The sequence below is a fragment of the Mesocricetus auratus genome, unplaced genomic scaffold (assembly GCF_017639785.1).
Source record: "Mesocricetus auratus isolate SY011 unplaced genomic scaffold, BCM_Maur_2.0 Super-Scaffold_100004, whole genome shotgun sequence".
In the NCBI taxonomy this organism is placed as follows: domain Eukaryota; kingdom Metazoa; phylum Chordata; class Mammalia; order Rodentia; family Cricetidae; genus Mesocricetus; species Mesocricetus auratus.
In genome coordinates this window covers 718,578-742,675 of record NW_024429189.1, presented here as the reverse complement: position 1 = coordinate 742,675, position 24,098 = coordinate 718,578, and the positions used below count along the sequence as shown (strand labels likewise).

At 47.3% G+C, this 24,098-nt stretch overlaps 2 protein-coding genes across 4 annotated transcripts in view; one reads left to right on the top strand and one right to left on the bottom strand.

Annotated features, from left to right (window-relative positions):
* The first annotated feature begins 2,192 nt into the window (after nucleotides 1-2,192).
* Gpr107 (G protein-coupled receptor 107) overlaps nucleotides 2,193-24,098 on the top strand; it is a 65,562-nt gene continuing 43,656 nt past the window's right edge. The window contains exons 1-5 of one of the 3 annotated variants that reach the window (XR_005877073.1): nucleotides 2,193-2,624; nucleotides 18,126-18,248; nucleotides 18,844-18,894; nucleotides 19,573-19,655; nucleotides 22,235-22,374. Coding sequence is in view for 2 of the 3 variants with exons in the window: in XM_013124836.3 (XP_012980290.1) it covers nucleotides 2,502-2,624; nucleotides 18,126-18,248; nucleotides 18,844-18,894; nucleotides 19,573-19,655; nucleotides 22,235-22,374 (520 nt within the window). In the remaining variant the exon portion in view is untranslated. Of the gene's footprint in view, nucleotides 2,625-3,894; nucleotides 3,914-18,125; nucleotides 18,249-18,843; nucleotides 18,895-19,572; nucleotides 19,656-22,234; nucleotides 22,375-24,098 lie in introns of those variants that run through there. The other 2 variants (XM_013124836.3, XM_040745010.1) reach the window with 2 other exon arrangements.
* On the bottom strand, nucleotides 4,704-4,950 carry LOC106022458 (cAMP-dependent protein kinase inhibitor gamma). The gene is given in 3 exon segments (XM_040745002.1): nucleotides 4,704-4,783; nucleotides 4,786-4,836; nucleotides 4,839-4,950. Coding segments are annotated over 3 exon segments (243 nt in total).

The window sequence follows — 24,098 nt, the reverse complement described above, 5'->3', positions numbered from 1 at the left end:
GAAGTTTCAGTCCTGGTTTTACAGATGCCTGCTAAAACTACCCCCAAAAAGCTGTGTGATCTTTGGAAAGTCACAGTGTCCCCTGGCACTGATTTCACACCTGGTAAAGAAAGAGGACAAATCTGAGTTACCTACAGAGCCTTCCAGTCTAACACAGCATGCGATGGCCTTTGTCTACAGCAGGGCAGGACAGAGGCTTTACCTTGGGCTTTGGGAGTAGGGTGAGTGAGTGTCCTGGTGGGTCATTTATACGGCGATAGACTGTCTCTGAGTTAGTTAATCCAACCAAACCTCGTCTGAAAAAAGGAAATATAAACCAACTTTCCTGATTTTAGATGACATAACATACATATAGATCACATAACTGATTAAGGTCACTCAGGAAGCACTTTCTCATCTCTCTGCATAGAGCTGCAAAAGATTAATTCTAGAGTTTCCTGTTCTAGGTTTCATTATCTGTAAAGGGGGTGGGATCAGATGAAAATCCAGTTCAAACATGGAAGACTGCATATTTAAAAGAGATGGCCCAAGACTCAAGGGAAGGGAAGGGAAGGACAGCCACCAACCAGTAGGCATTGCCTTTCCCTCCCATGAAACTCAGAGGTATTTTAAGATAAATGACAACCTTTGTGTCTCCACCTACACGTTCTACTTTCGCCTTTGAAGAGGGTGTGACTGAGCTTGCACTGGTTTTTAGTCAAGGGAAGGATTAGATTTGCACACACACACACACACACACACACGGAGGGAAACTGAGGGCCTTCTGGAGCCCCATCTCGATTTCAGTTCCGTACTTTAACAAGTGAACCTTCCTTCCTTCCTTCTCCTTCCTTCCTTTTTCCTTATTTATTCATTCATTTGTTCATTCATTCTGAAGATAGGGTTTCTCTGTGTACCCCTGACTGGCCTTGAACTCAGAGATTCACCTGCCTCTGCTTCCAGATCTAATTATGAGTCACCACTGCCAGCTCCATGTGAAAGTTTTAAAGCGGACTGTTTTGTGCCATTCAAGTATACCATGTTGGGCTGGAGAGATGGCTCACAGTTGTTGGACATCCAGAGGATTTAAGTTTGGGTTACCAGCAAGCACTGTGGGTGGATCACAACCACTTGTCACTCCAGCTTCAGGGGAGCTGGTGTCCTCTTCTATTCTCTTTGGGTACACCCACACAATGGCACATATACACACACAGATACATAAATAAAAATAAACTAAATTATATACCTACATGTATTTATATAGAGAGATAGATATCATGTTGGGATGGAGACATTGCTCCATGGTTAAGAGCTCTTACTGCTCTTCCAGAGGACCTGAGTTCAGTTTCCATAACCCATAATGCCAAGCAACTCACAACTGCAGGCTAACTCCAGCTCCAGGGGATCTGACACTATCTTCTGGTTCCCTCAGATACCTGCACATCACACACACACACACACACACACACACACACACACACACACACGCACACACACACACACACACAGAGAGAGAGAGAGAGAATTAACAAACATGCTTACATAATCTGTTCCTAATTCCTAATTAAGTTTTAGGAATTTGATTCTGTCTTAGATGTCAACACACCTATACATGGGTGGTTGCCTGGTAGTAGGATTCCTTGGTAGTAGGATTCCAAGTGAGTGTTTTTGTTTTTTTTTTTTTGAGACAGGGTTTCTCTGTTTAGTTAAAAACTAAACGAGCTTGATTATCAGCAATTTTAATTTAATTCCTGTGACTCCTTGATAAACAATGGTAGCGGGGACCACTACCAAGTCCTCACGTGCTAATGACCAGAAGCAAAGTTTCCACAGACAGAAAAACAGAAGACATTACAGCTCAGACTGTAGGGGTGACATGAAACCACACGAGGCAAAATGATGTATCAGTGAAAAATTTCCACGTGATCCCCAGCTCAGCCTGGAACCAAAAGGCCATTTCTTAGAGTAGGGGATAAATATGACACCTACCTCTTATCTGATTAGATTGTCCCAAAGATTAAATGCCACTGCTTTTTAAAGTGGGTTGCTTCATACGGACTCAATACATCCCATTAGTGCAACTATTTCGGGGGCGGTTTGTGGGAGAGAGCCTAGGACAGCAACAAACCAAGGGATCTAAGACAAGCTAGCAATTTCTAAGACATTACCACCGACGGCAGGCCAATCAACAGCCAGAGAGTGTGTGGCAGCCACTGCGGGTTCCGGCCTTTGGTCCGGGTCCCTCACTCCCCAAGCCCGGCGAGGCCGACAAGGAGGCTCGGGTTGGTCTTGCCTCGCCATGGCTGTCACGGCACACGCTCAGGGTTCTCAGAGGGGCTTCGCTGGAAGTCCGCACTGAAGAAGCTATAAGCTCAGGTCCCTCCGTGACCAAAGAGATGCACTTCGCACTAAAATGATCCTAGAGGTAGCGGCCGCGCCCCCCTTCCAGAACACTTCCGGGACGCCGCACTTTGACCCGGAAGTGGGCGGGAGAGGAAGTAGCTGGTGATGCTGGAACAAACATGGCCGTCCCGGTGTCCCTCGGCCGCTCGGGCTCTTGCTGTCTACGGCTGCTGCCACTGCTGGCGCTGCTGGAGCTGCTGGTCGACCCCTGCCTGGGCCGCGTCCACCACCTGGCGCTCAAAGTAAGGCCCGGTGGGCTGGGGACAGGGACAGGGAGTGGAGGCCGGGGCGCGACAGCTGCTCGGGGCTGAGCCAACTTCGGCCCTGCGGGGTCTCTAAGTTTGGCTTCCGTGCTAGGGGTCTGCGCGGCGCAGTGGGGACGGACTATGCGGTACCGGTGCCTCCGGTAGTCTGGTCCCTGCAGGTTTGGGGTCTTGGGGAAGGGGCTCAGCCGCGGCCTAATGCCCAAAGGACCTGGGAGGCTTCCCCTGCGATCCCTACCGGTTTCCCTGGGACCCACGCCGGTGGTGACCACCATTCCCTACAACCCTTCCACAGCTTTAATCCCAGTTCCCCTCGTCCACGATCTCCGCCCTTCCGTGCTTCTGCACCCGGCGCTTTGAAGGTGCGCGGAACCTTAGCCTTTTCCCCAGCTTACTTTAGGGCGCTCGACTGACTGACCGAAGCGAGGATCCCCCAAAAGGAGTTCACATTTCTCTTGAAATATATGGCTTAATTTCCAAAAGGAAAAAAAAAAGGACAACTCTTGAGAATTCAAACTCAGCATGCAAAGGGAAGTAGTGGGTCTTTTTCTTTCTGTCTCTATGGTCATTGCCTAAGGGAGATGTTTGTGACAGACCTGGAATGAACACCAGGAACCGCTATGGTAGCCCGCAGTTTAAAGTTCTCTAAAGGCTTACACGGGGTTGTCAGCAGGTTGATACATCTGGGGAACAGAGGATGACATCATTATGACTCAAAGCCTTGTACATTTTACTAATAGTGTTCCAATAAGTTGGTGCACCTGGACACAGCTGTCTTGTAAAGCACCTTGTATTAACCGTGAAGCATCAAGTCTTGTGAATGTAGAGTTTAAAGAATACAGACAGGCTCGAGATTTGAAACTTGGCCAGATCATTTCAGGCATACTTGCACTGCCGGCTTTTGTTTGTAAATAAAAATGATCTCGAGTAAAGTGACTCTTAACCACAGCAAGACAGGTCGGTCTTGGCTCCTTTTGAAGATTTACTCAGAGCTGTAGGAGCTCTCCCCAGAGAAATGCTTGTTGAAGGCCACACAACTTTCTTGGCCTTCCTGTGACTTCATAATCCTGGTGCAGTTCATCAGGAGTTCCCAACTTGCAGGCCAATCCCTCCGGGGCTGAGAACCCCTGATTTTGAAGTTTACAGATTGTTTTTATTAGGTGCATAATGTAGCTGAGATCATAACGCTTAGTAAAGAAAATTGGCAACAGGACACACTAGGACCATGTCTCCTAGTTCCCCAGATGCCAGGAGCCTAGTGTCATCAGGTAAACACTGGCAGTATTTATATCAGCCAACCTTAGTGCTCATTATATACCAACCTTAAATACCAACCGTAGAAGTAGAAGCAAACCTAGAGCAGTTCTGCTGTTGATTTCTCTCTTGTGCTAACTTAGTGTAGTTCTGGGATTCTTTCCTGTGCCAAATGACTTGTTTTCTCTCTTGTAATATGTTCCCTAAGCTTAGTCTATAATTGGTACTAGAATATTTTCTCTCTCTCTCTCTCTCTCTCTCTCTCTCTCTCTCTCTCTCTCTCTCTCTCTCTCTCTCTCTCTCTCTCTCTCTCTCTCTCTCGTCAGTTAGTTTTGAGTCCAAATTCTTTCCCTACAACTGGATCTGTGAGGTGAGGGGAACTTAGAGCTGCAAACAAACTAAAAGCAGGAAAAAGTGATTGTCAGCTCCCTCTTCTCTGCTGAAAAAAATTATGTTTTTAAAAAAGGTATAAGAGGCTTTTTAAAAAAGGGCAAAGAAGATCTTTCCAACATAGATGGCTGGTGAAGGGATGAGAGGTGCAAAGACAGTCCTTGTCCGTGGGGGCTGTTCACCTGGGGGGGGCAGGGCCTGGCTCAAGCCTTGCCTAGCTGAATAAATAATGTCCTGTGGTGGTAGTGTACCTGGGTACTATGAGGAGGTGGAGGCAGAGTAGAGCCTGTGGGTGTGGACAGAGGACTTTGCTGGAAAAGGGGCTGCGGAGGCCTCTCTGAGATATGGGCTCAGAGCAGATGCTGCCGGGTTGTGCCAGGCTCCAGTTCCTGGAGGGGACATCAGGTCTCTCTTCTAGCTTCTAATACCAAGGGCAGACTCAAGACGGGTGTTAGAATCACTGCTCTCCGGCTTGCTGCTGATCTTGTCTGGGTACTTCCCAGTGCCTGTCGGTCTGACCCCTCAAGTGCCAGCTTTCCTGTGTCTAGCTAGCTTCTGCATGCTCACAGTCTGAGTCACCCTGGATCCCAGGGACTGCATTCTGACGGCCTGTCTGGTCACAGGAGATGAAGTTCAAGTAGGAGGACTCGACCTCCATCATGTTTGTGGCATCGCTCCTCAGGCCTAATTTAATCTCTTTTCTTCCTGCTTGTATCTCTTCAGATTTTTCACTCTTGATTAATTGTGGAAAGTCTGTCAATTTGTTGCCTCTCAGAGCCCTCCACATATCTTTTGCTGACTTTAAATCTCCTTTTTATCCCAAGAAACTACACTTTTACTTTGTGTTTTCGTAGAGTTGCCCTTGCCGGATACTTCATGAAAAATGGAGTCGCACAGCAGATCAGCTTTTGTCCCTGGCTTCTTACACTTCTTAGATTCATCCATGTTGTGCCATGGCTCAATTCATCTCTTGTATAGTCATGTGCTCTGTGTACATGTGTTTGTGTATACATTGAGATGTTTGTGTAGAAGTCAGAGGACAGACTTGGATGTTTTATCTCCTATCTTGTATGAGGCAGGAAATTTATTTGCCATTGTATCTGTAAGTTTACTTTGCAAGTTTCTGGGAATACTCCTGTCTCTTCCTCTCATAGACATACATACCACATCTGCCTTTAGGTGGGTCCATGGGATCTGAATTAAGGTCCTTGTGCTTGTCTGACAAACATTTTATCCACTGAGCCATCTCCCTAACCCAATCAGTAATTGATGTTATTTATCATTGAACACTACTCCACCTTTTGTCTAGTACAGCTGGCCTTTGTTTTCCTGCCTTAGTCTTGCCAGTGCTAGGATTACAGGCATGTGCCCCATGCCCATCTCTGTAGGATGAATAGACCTGCCACTGTCATTCACATGCACATTTATGAAACTGTCTGTCTTTGTTTTTCTTGGGTGACATCCAGGACTGGAGTGGAATTGCCAGGCTATATGGTAGGGTTGGGCTTAAGTTTTAAGAAAGTGCCACATCAGCTGAGCATGGTGGCACACACCTTTAATCCAAACACTAAAGAGGAAAAGGCAGGCAGATAGTTTAAGGCCGGCCTGATCTACACTACAAAGCAAGTTCCAGAACAGCCAGGGCTGCTATACAGAGAAACTCTATCTTGGAAAAAGAAAAAGAGGGAAGGGGAGGGAGGGGGGAAGAAATGAAGGAAGGAAAACAAAGTACCACACTTATGTTTTCCAAGGTGACTAGCTTGTTTTACATCTAGCCAACAACGTATGAGGGCCCCCCCCCCGTTTCCCCCCATCCCCTCACATAGTTGGCTGCATTTGTCATTGTCTTTCCATATTTAGAGCAAACCAAAAGTATCCTGTTACACATCTGTAAGTACTCAGTGTATCCCTGGAAAATGTAAGGTGCTTTTAAGAATAAAACTCAGAAGCCTCTAGAACAAAAAATTCTTAAGAGCAAATCAAATCAGGTCCAAATTTCTCTGTTCTTAAAAAGCTTCAGACTTTGATTCCATTCCACTTATGACTGTGCATATTCAGTGAACTAAGACTCTACATGTTAATCTTCTGAGGGTAGGCTCTCCTGTTGCCAGTAGACAGTAACCAACATGTGATATATGATATTGTTCTTCTCTAATGGATATGTTTAAAGGTGCTTTTGCTCAGTTTTTGGATCTGATCATTGTTTTGATCAGAGGTGGCAAACTCAGCTACTTTGAGAAGTCAGGTGGGTCCTGTTAGAGAGAGCTGGCTGCTGGAGGACCCTGGGGTGTCCACTAGAGGATGCTTACTCTTCCACCTGTATTAATGTGCCCTAGAGATTCTGCATCTCCCTTCTCCTTTTTCCTTTCCCCTGCCCTCCTCAGGTCAGGGTCTTCTTGTATAGCCCAGTTTGGGCTCAAACTCACCATCCTCCTGCCTCAGGTTCCTGGAATTATGCTGGGATTATGGGCCATTTGCCTGGATAGTATGTCTGTCTATTTTTTAAAGGAGATCCTAGAGGGCTGAAGAGATGGTTCAGCAATTAAAAACACTGGCTGCGCCGGGTGGTGGTGGTGGTGGTGGTGGTGGTGGTGGTGGTGGTGGTGGTGGTGGTGGTGGTGGTGGTGCACGCCTTTAATCCCAGCACTCGGGAGGCAGAGGCAGGCGGATCTCTGTGAGTTCGAGGCCGGGCTGGACTGACAGCCTCCAAAACAATACGGAGAAACCCTGTCTCGTAAAACCAAAAAAAAAAACAAAAAACAAAAAACAAAACACTGGTTGCTCTTCGAGAGGACCTGGGTTTGAGACTAAAGGCGTGTGCCACCACCATCTCATGTGAAAATTAGATTATTTATTTATTTTTTTGTTTGTTTTTCAAGGCAGGGTTTCTCTGTATTGTTTTGGGGGTTGTCCTGGAACTCACTGTAGACCAGGCTGGCCTTGAACTCAGAGATCTGCCTGCCTCTGCCTCCCGAGTGCTGGGATTAAAGGCGTGTGCTACCAATGCCCAGGTTTAGAATTCTTAATGTGAAATTAGTTTACAATGAATTTAGTGATAAAATAGTGACTGGGACTGGGCAGTGCGCCTTTAATCCCAGCACTTGGAGGCAGAGGCAGGTGGATCTCTGTGGGTTAGAGACCAGCCTGGTCTATAGAGCGAGTTACAGGACAGCCTCCAAAGCCACAGAGAAACTCTCTGGAAAAACTGGAAAAAAAAAAATAGTGCCCGGGGATGTAGTTTAAGAGTAAACACTTACCTAGCATGCATAAAGTCCCAAGTTTTGTCCCCAGGATTGCAAAAATCAAACCAAGCCAGTAGCTGGAGGTGTGCTCAGTAGTGTTACATGTGCTTAGCATATCCAAGGCTCTGGTTGGCTGCACTAATCACAGAAGCAAAGAAAGCAGTGCGTTGCCTGTATGCCTTATCTGCATAGGTATGCTAGTATAGTCTGACAGTACCAGCCAGTGAGCTGTTTGAGGTTTTTGAGGAAGCAGCTGGCTAGGTGACCTTCAGCGTCTAAAGTTTAAGATCTACATGCTGAGCTATTATTTCACTTGCTTCATTTATTAATGTGTGTGTATGATGTGTGTGTGTTTTCAGGTATAAATCTTGAGTGTTAGTCCTTGCCTGCCATAGGACCTTTTCACACAAGACAGAGTATCTTGCTCTTCATTGTGTACACCAGCTTAGCTGGTCCATGTCTTCTGAGCTTCTGTCTCTTGCCTTGGGTGAGATGGGTGACAGATGTGTGTTCTGAGTGTTCAAATCCAGTCCTCCGCTTGTGTGGACTTTATCCACAGAGCCATCTCCTCAGCCTGGTTGTTGTTACTATTTGTTGTGTGGTGTGGTCTGTCTGTCTGTCTGTGTCTATATTTACATGGGCATATACGTGCATTTCTGTCTGTGGGTTTGTGTACGTGCATTCATGAGGTAACAAGCCTGTGGTGGTCAGTGGGTAACTTTGGGAGTTGATTCTCTCCTTCCGACATGCTCTACCTGCTGAGTCATCTTAACAGCCTTGGTTGGTTTGTTTTTGCTTTTTCTTTTTGGAGAAAGGCACACATAGCCTAAACGTGCCTCATACTTATTATATAGCCAAGGATGTCTTTGAACTCTCAGTCCTGGCTCTGCTTCCCAGTTATAGGATTCCAAAGACAAGCTGCCCCGTCTGTCTTATTTCCCTTGCACTGAGAGCAGTTCAGTGTGTTGAGATGAAGGGACCACAGACCTGTGTTTGTTTGGATGCCCCCATCCTCTCTGTTAGAATTGGGCTGTCCTCACTTCCCACCCCAGCATGCCTGCTTTCTCTCCCACTTTGCCTTTCTTTGTAACCAGACACCAGACCATGGCTGCTCATTTTCTCAACCTGGGAGTCTGTCATGTCACCAAATTCTGTAGACTGAATAGCTCCCAGTCCTGTCTTCTTGTGTGTCATTACCACAGGACTGATTCCTGTGTGCTACCCATTTGGCTCCTGGACCAGTAATAGTCTTGTAACTGGTGTCCCAGCATTCTTCTCCCTCCTTCCCTCCCTCCCTCCCTCCTTCCCTCCTTCCTTCCCTCCCTCCCTCCCTCCCTCCCTCCCTCCCTCCCTCCCTCCCTCCCTCCCTCCCTCTCTCTCTCTCATGCGCGCTCATGCCTGCTTTTTTAAATTCAAGATAGGTTTCTCGCCGGGCGTTGGTGGCGCACGCCTTTAATCCCAGGACTCTGGAGGCAGAGGCAGGCGGATCTCTGTGAGTTCGAGGCCAGCCTGGTCTACCGAGTGAGTGCCAGGACAGCCTCCAAAACAATACAGAGAAACCCTGTCTTGAAAAAACCAAAAAAAAAAAAGATAGGTTTCTCTAGCTGTCCTGGAAATCGCTTTTTAGACCAGGCTCACCTTGAACTCACAATGATCTGCCTGCCTCTGCCTCTCAAATGCTGGGATTAAAAGTCATGAATGATTTTCCTAAAAAACTGTCTGACTAGATTGATTTTCTTTTTGGGGGGTGGGTGGTTTCAAGACAGGGTTTCTCTGTGAAATAATCCTGGCTTTCCTGGAACTCACAGAGATCCACCTGCCTCTGTTTCCTAAATCCTGGGATCAAAGGTGTGTGCCACCACCATCCATCCCGCTAGAGTGATTTATTTTCTTCCTTCTGTCCATCCATCCTTCCTTTTCCTAGACAGAGTTTCTCTGTGTGGCTTTGAAGCCTGTCCTGGAACTAGCTCTTGTAGACCAGGCTGGTATCGAATTCATAGAGATCCATCTGCCTCTGCCTCCCAAGTGCTGGGATTAAAGATGTGCACCACAGCCACCTGGTACTAGTAGCTAGTTCTTTAACATGTGTGCGGTATGTGTGTGTGTGTGTGTGTGCGCGCGTGCGCACGCACATGTGCGCGTGCACACACAGAGGACAACCTCAAATTTCATTCTCATGAACGGCTACCTCTACCTTCTTTGAGATAAGGACTCCCACTGCCTGGAGCTTACAGATGAGACTTGATTGACTGCAGGAGTCCCCGGGGTCCTTTCTCTGTTTCCCCACCACATCTGACATTTTTACATGGGTACCAGGGACTGAACTCAGGTCCTCACACTTGTTAGTCAAGCACATTACCATGTATGCCTCTTCCCAGCCCTTCTGGTAGTATTTTTTTTAATATCTTTTTTAAAATTCTTCTTGGGGGCTGAAGAGAGCTGCTTCAGTAGTGAAGAGCACTTATCCTGAAATCACAAGGACGTAAATCCAGATCAAATCACTCACACAACCAGCTGCAGATCCCCAAAACACACACACACACACACACACACACACACACACACACACACACACACACACACACACACCCGCTCCAAGACGTACAGAGACAGGATTGCTAGGGCTGCTGATTTCCAGCCTGGATAGGAAATCCAGGCTCAGAGAGAGACCAGTCTGGAAGGAACAGGTGATAGTGGTAGAGGAGGACCCTCAGCACCTGCATGCATATGTGCACACACACAAATTAGTTAAATTTAAACAATCCTTGAACCCAACGTTATACAATAGTTATGGATATTCCATCTCACATCATCAACCTTTGTGGACTATATTTCCTGTAAGTATGAGGTGGGCACCCCACAGTCACTGCTAAGACTACTGCTCTATGGTCCCACCTCTGCACATGTCACACTCCCGTTCAGACATCTCTGCTTATAGGGCTGACTGTCCCCACCCGTGTGTCACATGGCTTCAGAATGTGACACTGAAGAAGGTAAGAGTTCTCCCTTTGTGTGCATCTCTGTAGGCTACTTCAGGGCCACTGGTGATTAATGAGAGGATAGACTGTAGAAAAGATGCCCCAGGGAGTAGATGATGTCATCTCTTAAGCTGGAAGCAGCAGGTCGAGGAAAATTTCATCTACTATTCACTTATGTAAGAAGGGCAAAGAGACTAGCGCTGGAGAGAGGAGTCTGGCTTGCCAGTGTCCATGCACTTCCCTCCCAAGGAGTACAGAAAGTTACTTACAGATTTAAACTCCAGAAGCATGATGTGTTAGCTACTCTTCGGTTGTTGTGATAAAACACTGTGACCAAAGCAGCTTATGGAAGATGTTTATTGGGCTTACAGTTTCAGAGGGATGAGTCTATGATGGCCAGTGGAGGCATGGTGACTGAACCTCCAACATGAAACAGAAGAGACTGAACTAGAAATGGTGGGAGTCTCAAAGCTGGTCTCTGGTGACAGGCCACACCTCCTAAGCCTCCCCAAACAGTACCACTAACTAGTGACCAAATGTTCAAACTTGGGACCATGGCCAAGATCTTGGGGGAACATTTCTTATTCAAACCGTCACAGATGATTAAATCTGGCATTTAAGAAAAATCATTCTGTGAGTTCAAGTGCAGCCTGGTCTACTGGGTGAGTTCTAGTATAGCTTCCAAAGTTACACAGAGAAACTGCCTCGAAAAACAAAACCAAAAGAAAAAAATAGCTACTAGCAATAAAGATTCACAAGTTTTCTTCTTCAGAATTAAAAAACAAAAAACCTGTATCTGATAACATGTAGTGTACAATTAAGAGATATAAAAGACTGGAAGAGAAACCTACAGCCTGCGTTCAAAGCTGAGCTCCCAGGCTGGCTCCCAGGCTTGGCCAACCAGCACCCAAGTAGTGACACCAAGACTTCTTATCAATTATGAAGGCTCGGCCTTGGCTTAGGTTTGTCCCACTGGTTCTTATAACTTAAATTAACCTGCTTTTATTAATCTACATTATATTATGTGGCCTTTTAACTTTCTTTTAGTCTGTATGTCATATTCCCCAAATCCCCATGGCATCTTCTGCACCCCTTGATTTTCCTCTCCTACTTCTCTCTCTGCCCAAAAGTCCCACCTGTATCTCCTCCTGCCTGGCTATTGGCTGTCCAGCTTTTTATTACACCAGTCACAGCAATACATCTTCACAGTGCACAAACATCCCACAACAAGGTACCACACTTGCCATGCAAGCCTAACCACCTGACTTCAGTCCACAGAGCCCTTGTAAAGATGGAAGGAGTGAACCCATCTACAGAGTTGTCTTTTGACCTCCACACTATGCCCATACACTACTACTAATAAAACAACAGTGGCAATGATGATGAAAAGATAATTTGCCACAATATATAAAGGACATGAGTCAGAGGTTAAGAGCACTTGCTGCTCTTAGAGAGGACTAGAATTCTTTTTTTGTTTTGTTTGTTTTTTGTTTTTTGAGACAGGGTCTCTCAGAACAGGGTTTCTCTGTATTGCCTTGGAGGTTGTCTGGAACTCACTCTGTAGACCAGGCTGGCCTCGAACTCACAGAGATCCGCCTGCCTCTGCCTCCCGAGTGCTGGAATTAAAGGTGTGAACCACTAACACCCAGCAAGAGGACTGGAATTCTATTCCCAGCACACATGAGGGATAGTTCACAACTCCAATTCCAGGGCATTTGACATTCTCTTCTGTAACTCCAAGGACACCCATGCACATACATGTATACAGGTACACAGACAGACACAATAAATAATAAAAATAAACCTTAAAAAAGCTGCTTTGAGAAAAATCTAACAGAAATAAGCATAAGACATATAAACAAAGATACTTCATAACAGAAGCAGCTAGCTAATAGACAGGGAGCATAGACAGACATTCAAAATATATAAACTGAGTCACCAGTAGCTTTATTTTCCCTGAAATTGGGAACCATGAGGCCTGGCATCCTCGGGCATGCTGAGGATGAAAGGAACATGGCTGCCCTGGACTTTGGAGATAGAGTTGCAGTTTCTAATAAACACTGAAGCATCCTGCCTAGATTCATACAGCCTAGAAGTACAGAGAGTACAGACAGTGCATGTGTGAGAGGAGGCACAGGCACATGGCAGACAGTGTGGTTACTGTAGAGCCTTAGAAATGGGTGCACACAACTGGGTGGTGGTGGCACATGCCTTTAATCCCAGCACTTGGGAGGCAGAGGCAGACGGATCTCTGTGAGTTCAAGGCCAGCCTGGTCTACAGAGTGAGTTCAAGACAGGCTCCAAAGTTACACAGAGAAGCCCTGTCTTTGGGGCTAGGGGAGGACACAGAGAGAAATGGCTGTACCTTGTTGTTGTGTGTGTTGGGGGTATGTGATGATGTGTGGGCAGATGGACAAGTAACAACAGGAAAATGTATCCACACAGAGTCCACAAAGAATACATAGTTGCTGAAAAATGGACATTGTAGATCTACATAGACATTACTTATCCAGCTTTCAAAACTGATACTATGTGATGTTTATGGGTCTGTAAATGGGTACTTCCTTCTTCCAACCAATCTTCTGGGTTTTGCCAATTTGCCCAGGTTGGCCTGTAACTTGCCATCCGCTGACACACCCTGACAAGTAGCTGCAGTTACTGGCAAGTATCACCAAGCCTTGACAGTGACTGGGGTTTTCGTTCTGGTTTTGTTCTGGCATCTCAGGCTGGCCTCAGACTTGTTAAACAGCTGAGATGACCTTAACTGTGACCCTCTTGCCTCCACCTCCCCGGAACTGTGGTTTTAGGTGTGTGTCATGGTAGTCCTCAAGTTTTTAGAGTAATGGAATACAGGAGGGAGCTATACTATTCCTTGCTTGGTGTTGTAAGTTAAAAACTAAAAGAGGATCTAGCCATCTCATGATAAGGAAAGGGATGGTAGAATGAGAGCAGAGTTTCAGAGAGACACAAAGGACTTATTCTGTCACTGATGCTCCCCCCCCATGATCTGAAGCAACTGGAATGTAGGCATCTGCCACTGTGGCTTGTGGGACGAGTTACTCCTTTAACTGAGGCAGCCTGCAGTGGACTGAATGTTCTGTGGCCTGCGTACTTCCCAGTACAGCACATGCTCAAAGGGCTGTCAGCCTGCTGGTGAAAAGGTGACATCTCATTTAAATCAACTACTGGTGAGGTTCAGGATGTCAGCATGTTTTCTGTTGTCTTTTACTTTCAGGGTTGTTTTATTTTTCTGTAAACCTGAAGTTTTAGAACAACTTATTTTAGTAGAAATCCATGTCTGTCTGTCTCTTTCTCTAATACAATCTACATAAAATACATTAAAAATTTTTTTTGAGACAAGATCTTACAAAGTACCTTTAACATGGAATTCACAAAGTAGACTAGGGTGGCCTTGAACTCAGAGATCTGTCTGCCTTTACACCCTCCCCCCAGTGCTGGAATTAAAAAGTTAAAAATGCAAAACAAACAGTTGAGAAGGTCTGTGTAGCCTAGGCTGGCCTTCAGCGCATGGTCCTTTTGCTTTGGCCTTTGTAGTGCTGGGGTTACAGATGTACATGACCACATCCACATCTGGCCTTATTGTTTGTTCGATCAGTGGGGGCGAGGGGCAAGTGTGCATCATAAGCATGTAGGCTTTGGATGGCCACTTGTGGGGATCGGTTCTCTCCTTTCACATGGGGCTTGTCAGGCTTAGCAGGCAGGCAGCGAGTGCTCTTACCAAGCCGTAGGCCCTTGTTTACTTATTTGTTTGCTTATTTGTAGCAAGTTCTCTATGCTGGCCTCAAACTCAGAGATTCATCTGTCTTTGCCTCGCCAGTGCTGGGATTAAAGGCACCCTCCACTACACCTAGCTTTTAAAATAAAGTTTCAGGTTAACAAAATAGATTATTGAAAATTAGAGCAAGCATTTCAGCATAACTTCACATAATCCAGAATAATCAGGGGCTGCATTTCTCTGATGGTTGTATTTAGGCTTGGTGTGTTGGCCAACACTGGCAGTTCCAACAGTGGCTTCATGAGGGTGAAGAAAGGATTTCCAGTCAGGGTCCATCTGGACCTCTCAGGGAGACCCTGTTTCAAGGAAACAAACAAAGGTACATTAATCAGTAGTGTTTCACCTCAAACTAGGGCTTGCCCATTGTTTGTTTGGGTTGTTGGCAGAGTGCCTGTGAGGAGAGCCAGGCAAGACCCCCACACTCTTAACACTGACCTTGTTTGGGGATCTGGGAATTTACTTTCAGGAAGTGCTGAGTGTCCAGCCTAGCGTCTCACTCACACACTCCAGACAGCACTATCCCTCTGACCTGCATCAGTCCAGGATAGTGTTTTATGTCCTGGTGACCTCAGCTTTTTACAACTGAATGATCTTGTTGAATTAATCTGTTATTCAGCTTCCAGTGACTAAGAGTACCACGCTGCTGTGTTTTCTTATTGCCCACATTGGAGACACACACTCAGATACCTGTAGGTGAAGTTGTGGGTTGTCTGGGATTTTCTTCCTCTAATTGACTGGGCTATGTGTGTATATGCTGGGACAAACCTGGCACTTTCAACACCTGTGTAAGTTCAAAGCAAAATAAGATTCTCTGTTTCTTTGCTTGTGAAAGGCATGCAATGAGTAAGAGCCCAGGCATGCAGCTCCCGAACACCTGGGCTGGGATGCCGGTTCTGCTCCTGCTGCAATCTAAGCAAGCTTTACGTGTCTGGGCCTGCTTTATCATCAGTAGCCTGAGCAGAATAGCACCTGCCTTGTAGCTAGGCACCATGGTGTCCACAGAGAGCTCTTCAGAGCCCTGCTGTGTCCCGGGCAAAGGAGGGCCACTGGTTGCTGCAGGCTCTTCTCTTTTGCTGTATCTATCAGGGTCAGCTGGGACACTCCTGCGGACCCTCTCTGTTCCTGCCTCCCATTGAGCTCTTGGGGCTCTGCTACCCTTCTGAGATAGTATCAGGGAGGAAAGGTGGGAATGCTGAGCTCCCACCCAGCCTCTCGTTCCCTTGAACTCCTGATCCTCCTGCTTCTGCCTCCCAAGTGCTGGAGATTAAAGGTGTGTGCCACTGTGCCTGCTGTAAGCTTCCTACAGGATAGCTAAAGAGACATACCCTTAAGTTCTTAATTTGGAGCAAGTAGAATATCTCAGCAGGTGAAGCCATTTGCCACAGAGCTTGATGACCTGAGTTCAGTCTGGGTGTCATGCATTGGAAGGAGAGGTTGTTCTCTTTGTACTGTGACATGTGCATGCGTACACAAGTAAATAAACAAAATATAAGAAAAATGTAGCATTTCCCTACATACTGAAAGTTATGTAAATGTACAACATACTTATTTCCGCAGTGCAAACACAGTGTAACCAGCAGGAAATGATTAACTAGTGCTTTAAGAATTTTTTTGAAGCTTTGCCTTCCCTCAAGCTTTGCCTGGAAAGTAAGTCCCTTTCTCTGGGGGAACAGTCGCCCCCTGGAAGTCCCCCTCCGAATCCTTGTCCCGTGTGTTCTGTGAGTGGGCTTGCTTCTCCTGCGATGGTGTGAGGAGGTTCTGGGATCTCCCTGCCACCCTGCCAGCTCATCTGGGGGCTCTCAGAGAACTGGATGTCCTCACTGCTGGATATTGTCAAATTTGACTCTCTGGTGCGCCTGCAATGGTAGTGGGCATGCGTGTCCTTAAGAACAGGGAAGGTCACTTGGGTGGCTTTCTGATGGACTTAATTCCACCCAGAAGGGCCAGGAGCCTTCACTCTTCCTGTGTTTTCCTTAGCAGGCCTCACAGTCCTGCAGAACTTTACTTCTTTGTGGGAGTGTGGGTTTGCCTCAAGCTCCTCTGTCTCACTGGGAAGTGAGAGTCAGCAAACATGCTTTAAATGCCTAGCTGAACTCTGGCACTAAGGGAAATTCCCAGAGGACCAAAAAAGGGAAGAGGGAGTTGAAAGGAGCAGATAATAGAAGGGGGTTGGGGGAGGGAGCCAGTGCCATTCTGAGCTATTGCAGGAGTCTGGAGAGAGCTTGGATTAGACAGACCATTGCTGTTGCTGAGGGCCTGTGTTCCACCGTCACATCCTGGTGGCAGCCTCCCAGTGCACTGTTTTTGGGCCATGTGAATGTGGCTTATATTGATCCCTGAGGGTCCCACCGACAGCCTGAGAATCTGGGAACTTCAGCTATAGGGGAGGGTCCCTCAATAGCCTCTGATGTCTGGGTAATTCTCACTCTGAGGGTGAAGAGCCCGCTGTCACAGACAGTCCCTATAATTCCCAGTAATGTTCATGCTGTGAAGAGCTGCAGGCACTTGGTGATAGAGGGTTTTGCTGATGTTCCGTCCTGGTCCGGTCCTAGAATGTGTGGTCCTGCTTGAGATTGGGACATGAGGCAGGCAGGGGTGGGCGTGTCCTATGAGCTACCATTTCAGCAGAGCTCATGATTTCCCCATTCCCAGTAGAGTTTGTCTCCACTTGACTCATTCCTGAGCGTGCTTCTGCGTTAGCGTCTGTCCTGAAGGCCATCATTCTCCGTGTCATTTGGTTCCAGGTGCATGTCCTTCACAATTTGAAAAGTCTGGGAGGAGTTGAGGTCAGTGGTGCATTTGTACGCACTTCGCCACTCCCACCCCCTCCAGAACTTTTTTTTTCTTGGCTTTTCAAGACAGGGTTTTTCTGTGGAGGCTGTCCTGGAACTCACTCTTGTAGACCAGGCTGGTCTCAAACTCACAGAGATCCGCCTGCATGCTGGGATTAAAGGTGTGCACCACCCTGCTGAATTTTTTTTTTAACAAATTAAAAATTTTTTTTGTTTTTCAAGATAAGATTTCTCTGAAATAGCACTAGCTGTCCTGGAACTCACTCTGTAGACCAGACTGGCCTTCGAGCTCATAGAGATCTGCCTGCTTCTGCCTCCCAAGAATGCCACCACACCTGGCTTAAATTTAAAAATTTTAATTGTTCTTAGTTATGTGTAGGTATCTGAATGTGGGTATGTGCACATGAATGCAGGTGTCCACAGAGGCCAGAGTGAAGGGTCCCCTGGAGTTACAGGTGGTCATGACCCCCTGAATGTGGTTGCTGGGAACAGAACTCAGGCCCTGTGGGAGAGCAGCAGGTGCTCTCAACTGAGCCAGGTCCTAGCCCTACACTCCCTGCCACCACTCTTTTAAGCAGGGTCTCACTCTGCACCCTTGCTGGGGCAGGAGCTCTGTGTAGACCAGGCTGGCCTTGAATTCACAGAGAACCTCCTGCCTCTGCCTCTGAGTACCTCTACCACATTTTGAGTGCCTACCAGATGCCAGACACTGTTCTGTCAGGAAGGATGCGGGGTGGGGCAGGGCTATTAAACCATGGTTCATCTGGCTGTGGAATTCACATGACCAGTTTACCTCTGGAGCCCATACAAGTGTGCTGATATGAGTCTACCATTGCCTTTGCAAAGTTTTGACATCTGTGGGGTTTCTGAAAGTCTTTTCAGCTTTTGAATGCTACCTGTCACAGCTGTTGTCTATCTCTGCACCTATGGGAACTCTGGCCATCACGAAAATGGACACCATAGCTTTTCAAGCAAATGAACAATGACTAAACAAATGACTAATCAAAGATCCGCCTCAATCTCTATAGGATGACGTGAGGCATAAAGTTCATCTGAACACCTTTGGGTTCTTCAAGGACGGGTACATGGTGGTCAACGTCAGCAGCCTCTCTGTGAATGAACCGAAGGGAGACGTGAAAACGAAGTCTGAGGCAAGTGTCTTCCGATAGAAAGGGGGTTACTCTCTCAGCCTCTTCCCTCCTTGCCTAACCGGAGAAGATTCTTCATGGTAGTACAAAGTGCACATCTGCTTTACCTTATACTTCCTGTGATCAGTGAGATGCTGGGGTGAAACCCAGAGCCTTCCCCAGGGTGGGCAAATGCTCTACCACTGAGCCACACCCCAGCCCTAAATGGCAATTCTTTTTTTTATGACATTATTTATAATTTTATGTATGTGAGTGCTTTGTCTGCATGTACCTGTACACCAAAGAGGGAACTGTATCTATTATAATGGTTGTGAGCCACCATGTTGTTGCTGGGAGTTGAACTCAGCACCTCTGGAAGAGCATAGTAGCCAGCACTCTTAACCTCTGAGCCGTCCGTCTCTCTAGCTCTGCAATTCTTGAATAAATGTATTAGTGATTTTACTTGAGCAGCTATTTCCATCTTTCAGGAGAGCACTTAAGAAAGATGAGAAGCCAGACCTAAGGAACTATGCTGTCAGTGTTTTTACTGCTCTTTGAAGTAAAAGAAAGGCATGGGCAGTGTGAGGGACTTAGTCTTATCTCTCTTCATTGTCCTCAGATCGGCTTCAGTCTAGATCGGACCAAGAACGATGGCTTTTCTTCTTACCTGGTAAGTTGCTTTTAAAAAAATTATTTAGAGTGGTATTTTACCTGCACGCATGTCTGTGCACCACGTACTTGCCTGGTGCCATCAGAGGTCAGGAGAGTTGGATCCCCTGGAAGTGAGTTACAGACAGTTGTGATCATGTGGGTGCTGGGAATCAAACCAGCACTTCTGCAAGAGCAGTAAGTGCTCTGAACCGCTGAGTCATCTTACCAGCCCGCCCCCTTTTGTTTTTGAGGGGACAGTAGGGATTGACAGGGATTCATTCTATAGCTCAGGGCCTCAAACTTGGAGCAGTTCTCCTGCTTCAGTCTCCCAAGTGTTAGGAGTACAGGCGGGAGCCATCGTGGTTTGTATCCCAGAGTAGCCTGGAATGCACTGAATAACTGAGGCTGGCCTTGAATCCCTGATGCCCCTGCCTCTGCCTTCTAGATGCTAGCATTGAATCCCTGATGCCCCTGCCTCTGCCTTCTAGATGCTAGGATTGCAGGTGCCTGGTCAGTTTTAGGACACAGTCTGACTGGTATCTCACTGGAGCTCAGGATACCCTTCAGCCCAGGGTGCCTATGCTGGAGGTGGTAACTACTGTAACTTCCAGCTTCACTGTTGGGAGAAGCCTGAGCCTTCTGTCTGTCTTGTTGTCACAGTGAGTGCGATGATACATGCTTGTTCTTCCTTTGGCAGGATGAAGATGTGAATTACTGTATTTTACGAAAACAGTCTATATCTTCTGTTACCCTTCTCATCTTAGACATCTCTGAAAGCGTGTAAGTAATTCTGAAGTCCTCTCTGCTCACCCTCAGTGCAGTGAAGGCACTGCTGCAGCAGCCCTCGCCCGATAGCTGCCACATGCCAGTCCTGCGCTGAGTGCTGTCGTGAGTTACGTGTTGAGAGGCACGGGGCCACCTGGGAGGACGGCAGATGAGGTACAGACCAAATGACTGCCGCAAAGTAGAGAAAAGAGCCAACCCCCTGCCCCAGCACACACACCACGGCAGGGAAGGACAGTTTCAGGTCAGGGTTAGGCAGGCAGCCTTCTGGTGAGTCAGCTTTTCCAGATGAATGAGAGCAGGAAGGGTGATCAGCACAGCCTTAGCTCCCAAGTTTGCTGTTGGGGAACACTTTAGAGGGAGCAGGTAAGAAAATGGACTGGATCCAGGCAGCAGCTTATGCCACTCAGGGGCTGTGTAACTCCAGAGCTCAGGGTCCTCTCCTACCTCAGAGTAGTGGCATATCTTTTGTGAGATTGTCCTTGAGGTCAGGCTTAGTGGCAGAGCACAGGAGAAGGATGAATTAAGGGATTTTGTATTCCCCCTCCCTGGTTTTTTGAGACAGGGTTTCTCTGTGTAACAGCTCTAGCTGTCTTGGCACTTGCTCTGTAGACCAGGCTGGCCTTGAACTCACAGAGATCTGCCTGCCTCTGCCCCCTGAGTGCTGAGATTAAAGAGTTAAACACCTTTAATTAATTCATTAATTCCAGAAGCTGGTGGATCTCTGTGAGTTCAAGCCCAGCATGGTCTATAGAGTGAGTTTCAGGACAGCCAGAACTATATGAAGAAACCCTGTCTCTATAAACCAAACGAAAGAAAAAGGATATAGAGTCTCTCACTGAGTCTGGATCTATCTGATTTACCTAAACTAGCTAGCCAGTGAACTCCAGCATCCTCTGGCCACCTTCCCAGCCCTGGGGTTGCAAGCTCACATCACATGCCCCACTTTTTTTACACATGACTTCTGGGGATCACATTTGGGCCCTTGTCAGCCGAGCACCTCCATGGCCCAGCCACTCCATGTATGTAACTTCTCTCTTCTCCTTTTTTACGTTTATGTGTTGTGTGGGTGCATGTGCACATCCCGCCATGCATGTTTGTGGGAGTTGGTTCTCTTCTTCCTGATGGGTAGGTTCAGGGCTAAACTCGGGTTCAGACTTACCACTAGTGCTTTTCCAGTGAGCCAGCTCTCTGGCCCTGTGTGTAATTTGCGAGGGAACCTTCGAAGGGTTTCAAGCTAAGAATCTTGTGTGCAGATTGTTTTCAGACTTAGCGGATAGCTGCCCAGAGTGAGCAACTAGGTCAGAAGTAAAAAGACCAGTGAGGAAGTTTCTTAAAAGGAAAGCGCATTGCCACAGAGCTGCTCTGGGCCTCACAGCAGATACCCTGGTCACCTCTACTGTCATCTGTCAGGAAGGCTGCAGTCTCCTCGGTTGCAGTGTATTTGGCAACCGGCAGGGAACGGCCTCACTGAGCCTGGCAGAGGAATGTGAGCAGATTGGCCCACCTGCCTGAAGTCCCGAGGTGGCAGGCAGGCTAAGGGCAGCGTGCTCACACTAGGTATTTGTGCCTTTAATCTCTGCTCACCCATTCTTGATGTTCACTCTGTAGGCAGTGTCCTGGGTGTGGTTCTCAGCATTACAATGGTGGCTCACAACCACCTCCAATTCCAGCTCTAGGGGATTGGCAGCCCTCTTCTGGCTTCTGCAGGCTCCTGCATGCACACAGTGCACATAAACCCACATACACACTCAAACACATAATCTATTAAAAAAAAGGAAGGGGAAGGGAGGAAATGGCTTTTAAGCCGTAATTAATAGTGTCCCCAGCTCCTCACACATCCCTTCACTTCTCTTGACTGTACCATAGAGCCTTATGTCTTCTCCTGTTTCCCTTTTCACCGGTTTTCTGAACACATTAAGAATTCCTTAGGGCCTGGCAGTGGTGGTGCATGCGTTTAATCCAAGCACTGGGGGGGGCAGAGGCAGGCAGATCTCTGTGAGTTCAAGGCCAGCCTGGTCTATAGAGTTCCAGGACAGTCAGGGTTATTATGCAGAATTCCTAGTATGTGAACAGCATAGTCATGCGTTAATATATTGTTAAACCCTGGCTTTAGAGTGACACTTCAGGCTCCTTGCCCAGTTACTTCCTAGCTTGGGCTGTCAGGGCTGGGGTCCAGGTTTGGGCTGGGCTAGTGCACTGTCCTCTCATGGCCTCCCCAGCCCTTGGCCAGTGCTTTACTCTTTCTGCAGCATAGAGTGCAGATGGCAGAATCTGCGTCTCCACTGTGACAGGGACAACACAAGGTACCAGATTCAGAGCTGGAGCTGGAGCTGGGCGAGGTAGCACATGCCTTTAATCCCAGTGCTCAGGAGGCAGAGGCAGGCGGATCTCTGAGAGTTCAAGGTCAGCCTGGTCCACAGTGAGTTCTGGGACAGCCAGGGCTACACAGGGAAACCCTGTCTGGAAAACAAACACACACAAAAACTTATAGAGCTTGAGCTGGACCCGCAGCAGCATTCAGTGAAGATTGGAGCACTGCTCTGAACTCTCCTTTCTGTCTTCTGTGGGTATAGAGTCAAGGTCAGATCTCCACCAGAAGCCGGCACCCAGTTACCAAAGATTGTTTTCAGCAAGGACGAGAAAGTCCTGGATCAGAACCAGGAGCCTGCGGTCAGCTCCATACCCACAGAGAGCGCGGTGCAGAGAGCCCAAGGTAAGTCTGCTTTATTGTGTTTTCAAGAACTGCAGCCTAAAGCTCCGGAGGCCACACAGAACTAACTGTAGCCAAAGAAGGATGTGGAAGGAAGAGAGAAATGAGGCCTCTCTTCCATCCCCACTTAGCACTTTGGTAGTTGTCCCTGATTAGGCCTACTTCCTCAGTTGAGAACATGGTGCACCACAGGTCCTAGTCATGTACAGCCTGTACACGCCTATTGATTTCACTTCATTTCATCCCCTGTCCAAGAAAATGATGCTGTCACTTGCTCAACATTTTCCTCAAAGTGACCCATTGTTGTCTCCAGGTATTGGGACACTGAACTTCTTCATTCCTAGAAAGGAGGCTAGAGAGATGGCTCAGCAGTTAAGAAAGCTGTTTCCCCTCCAGATGACCTGAGTTCACCTCCCAGCACACACATCAGGAGGTTCGTAACACCTATAATCACAGGTCTAAAGGATCCAAAGCCCTTCTGGGCTCCATAGGCACCCATACATGTGGCACATACTCACAGACAGACAGACAGACATACACACACAAAGATTTTTTTTTTCCGAGATAGAATTTCTCTGTGTAGCTCTGGCAGCCCTGGAACTCACTGTGTAGACCAGGCTGGCCTTGAACTCATAGAGGTCCACCTGCCTTTGCCTCCTGAGTCCTGGGATTAAAGGCATGCGCCACCACCACACATTTAAGGTACGTCTTTTTAAAAAGGAAAATTATTGTGTGTGTAGTGCTGTCTTTAGGATGGGTTAGTGGAGCTGGACTGTCTGGCTTAAAGGTTACAATAGCCTTTGAGAATACTGACACTCCATTCCAGGTCAGGTGGATGGTCGGCATCCCTCACAGCGCAGAAGTGCTGGCTGCTAACACTGTCATACCTGGGTAGTGTTTTTGTTTTGTTTGTTTGCTTCTCTAAAGTGCTGGACTCACAGAGGTGTCTACAGTTCCAATACTTGGGAGGCTGAGGCAGAAAGAGCACTTGTGCCCCGTCAAAGCAAACCTGTGCAGCAAAGGGAGACCCAGTTTAGAGGGAAATGCAGAGGGGCCATGTTTGGTTTTCTTTTTCCTTTTCTGGTGTTTTGGGGAGAGGGTTTGTGTGACCAGGCCTTGGCTCCTGTTGTTCCTGCGGCAGCGCCTTCTTCTGGATACTGATATGTTGTATTAACTGTTGGTCCCATCTAATGGTTCATACGCATCCTTTCAAGGTCATTTACCACTTACATTGTTCATTTTCCCCCAGATTTGCCAAAAATTGATGCAAATTAGGAATCTTAGGAAAGAACTGGAGTGTGATGTGCAGTTCCATGCCTGTGCTCTGCTCTGCTTGTCCAAATCTGTTGTGCTCATGACACACGGCCTTCCCGCAGTAGGGCAGCACTGCTGTCTTAGTTAGGGTTTCTATTGCTGTGAAGAGATGCCATGACCACGCCAACTTTACAATGAAAACATTTAATTGGGACAGATTGCTTACAGTTTCAGAGGTTTAGTCCATTATCATCGCTGTGGAGTACATGGTGGTGTGTAGGCAGACATTGTGTTGGCTATGTCTTGGCTTGCAGGCAACAGGAAGTTGACTGATAGAAGTCCTAGGTGGTCGTCTGAGCATAGGAAACTTCAAAGCCCACCCCCACAGTGACACATTTCCTCCAACAAAGCCACACCTCCTATTAGTGCCACTCCTGTGAAATTATGGGGGCCAATTACATCCAAACTACCAC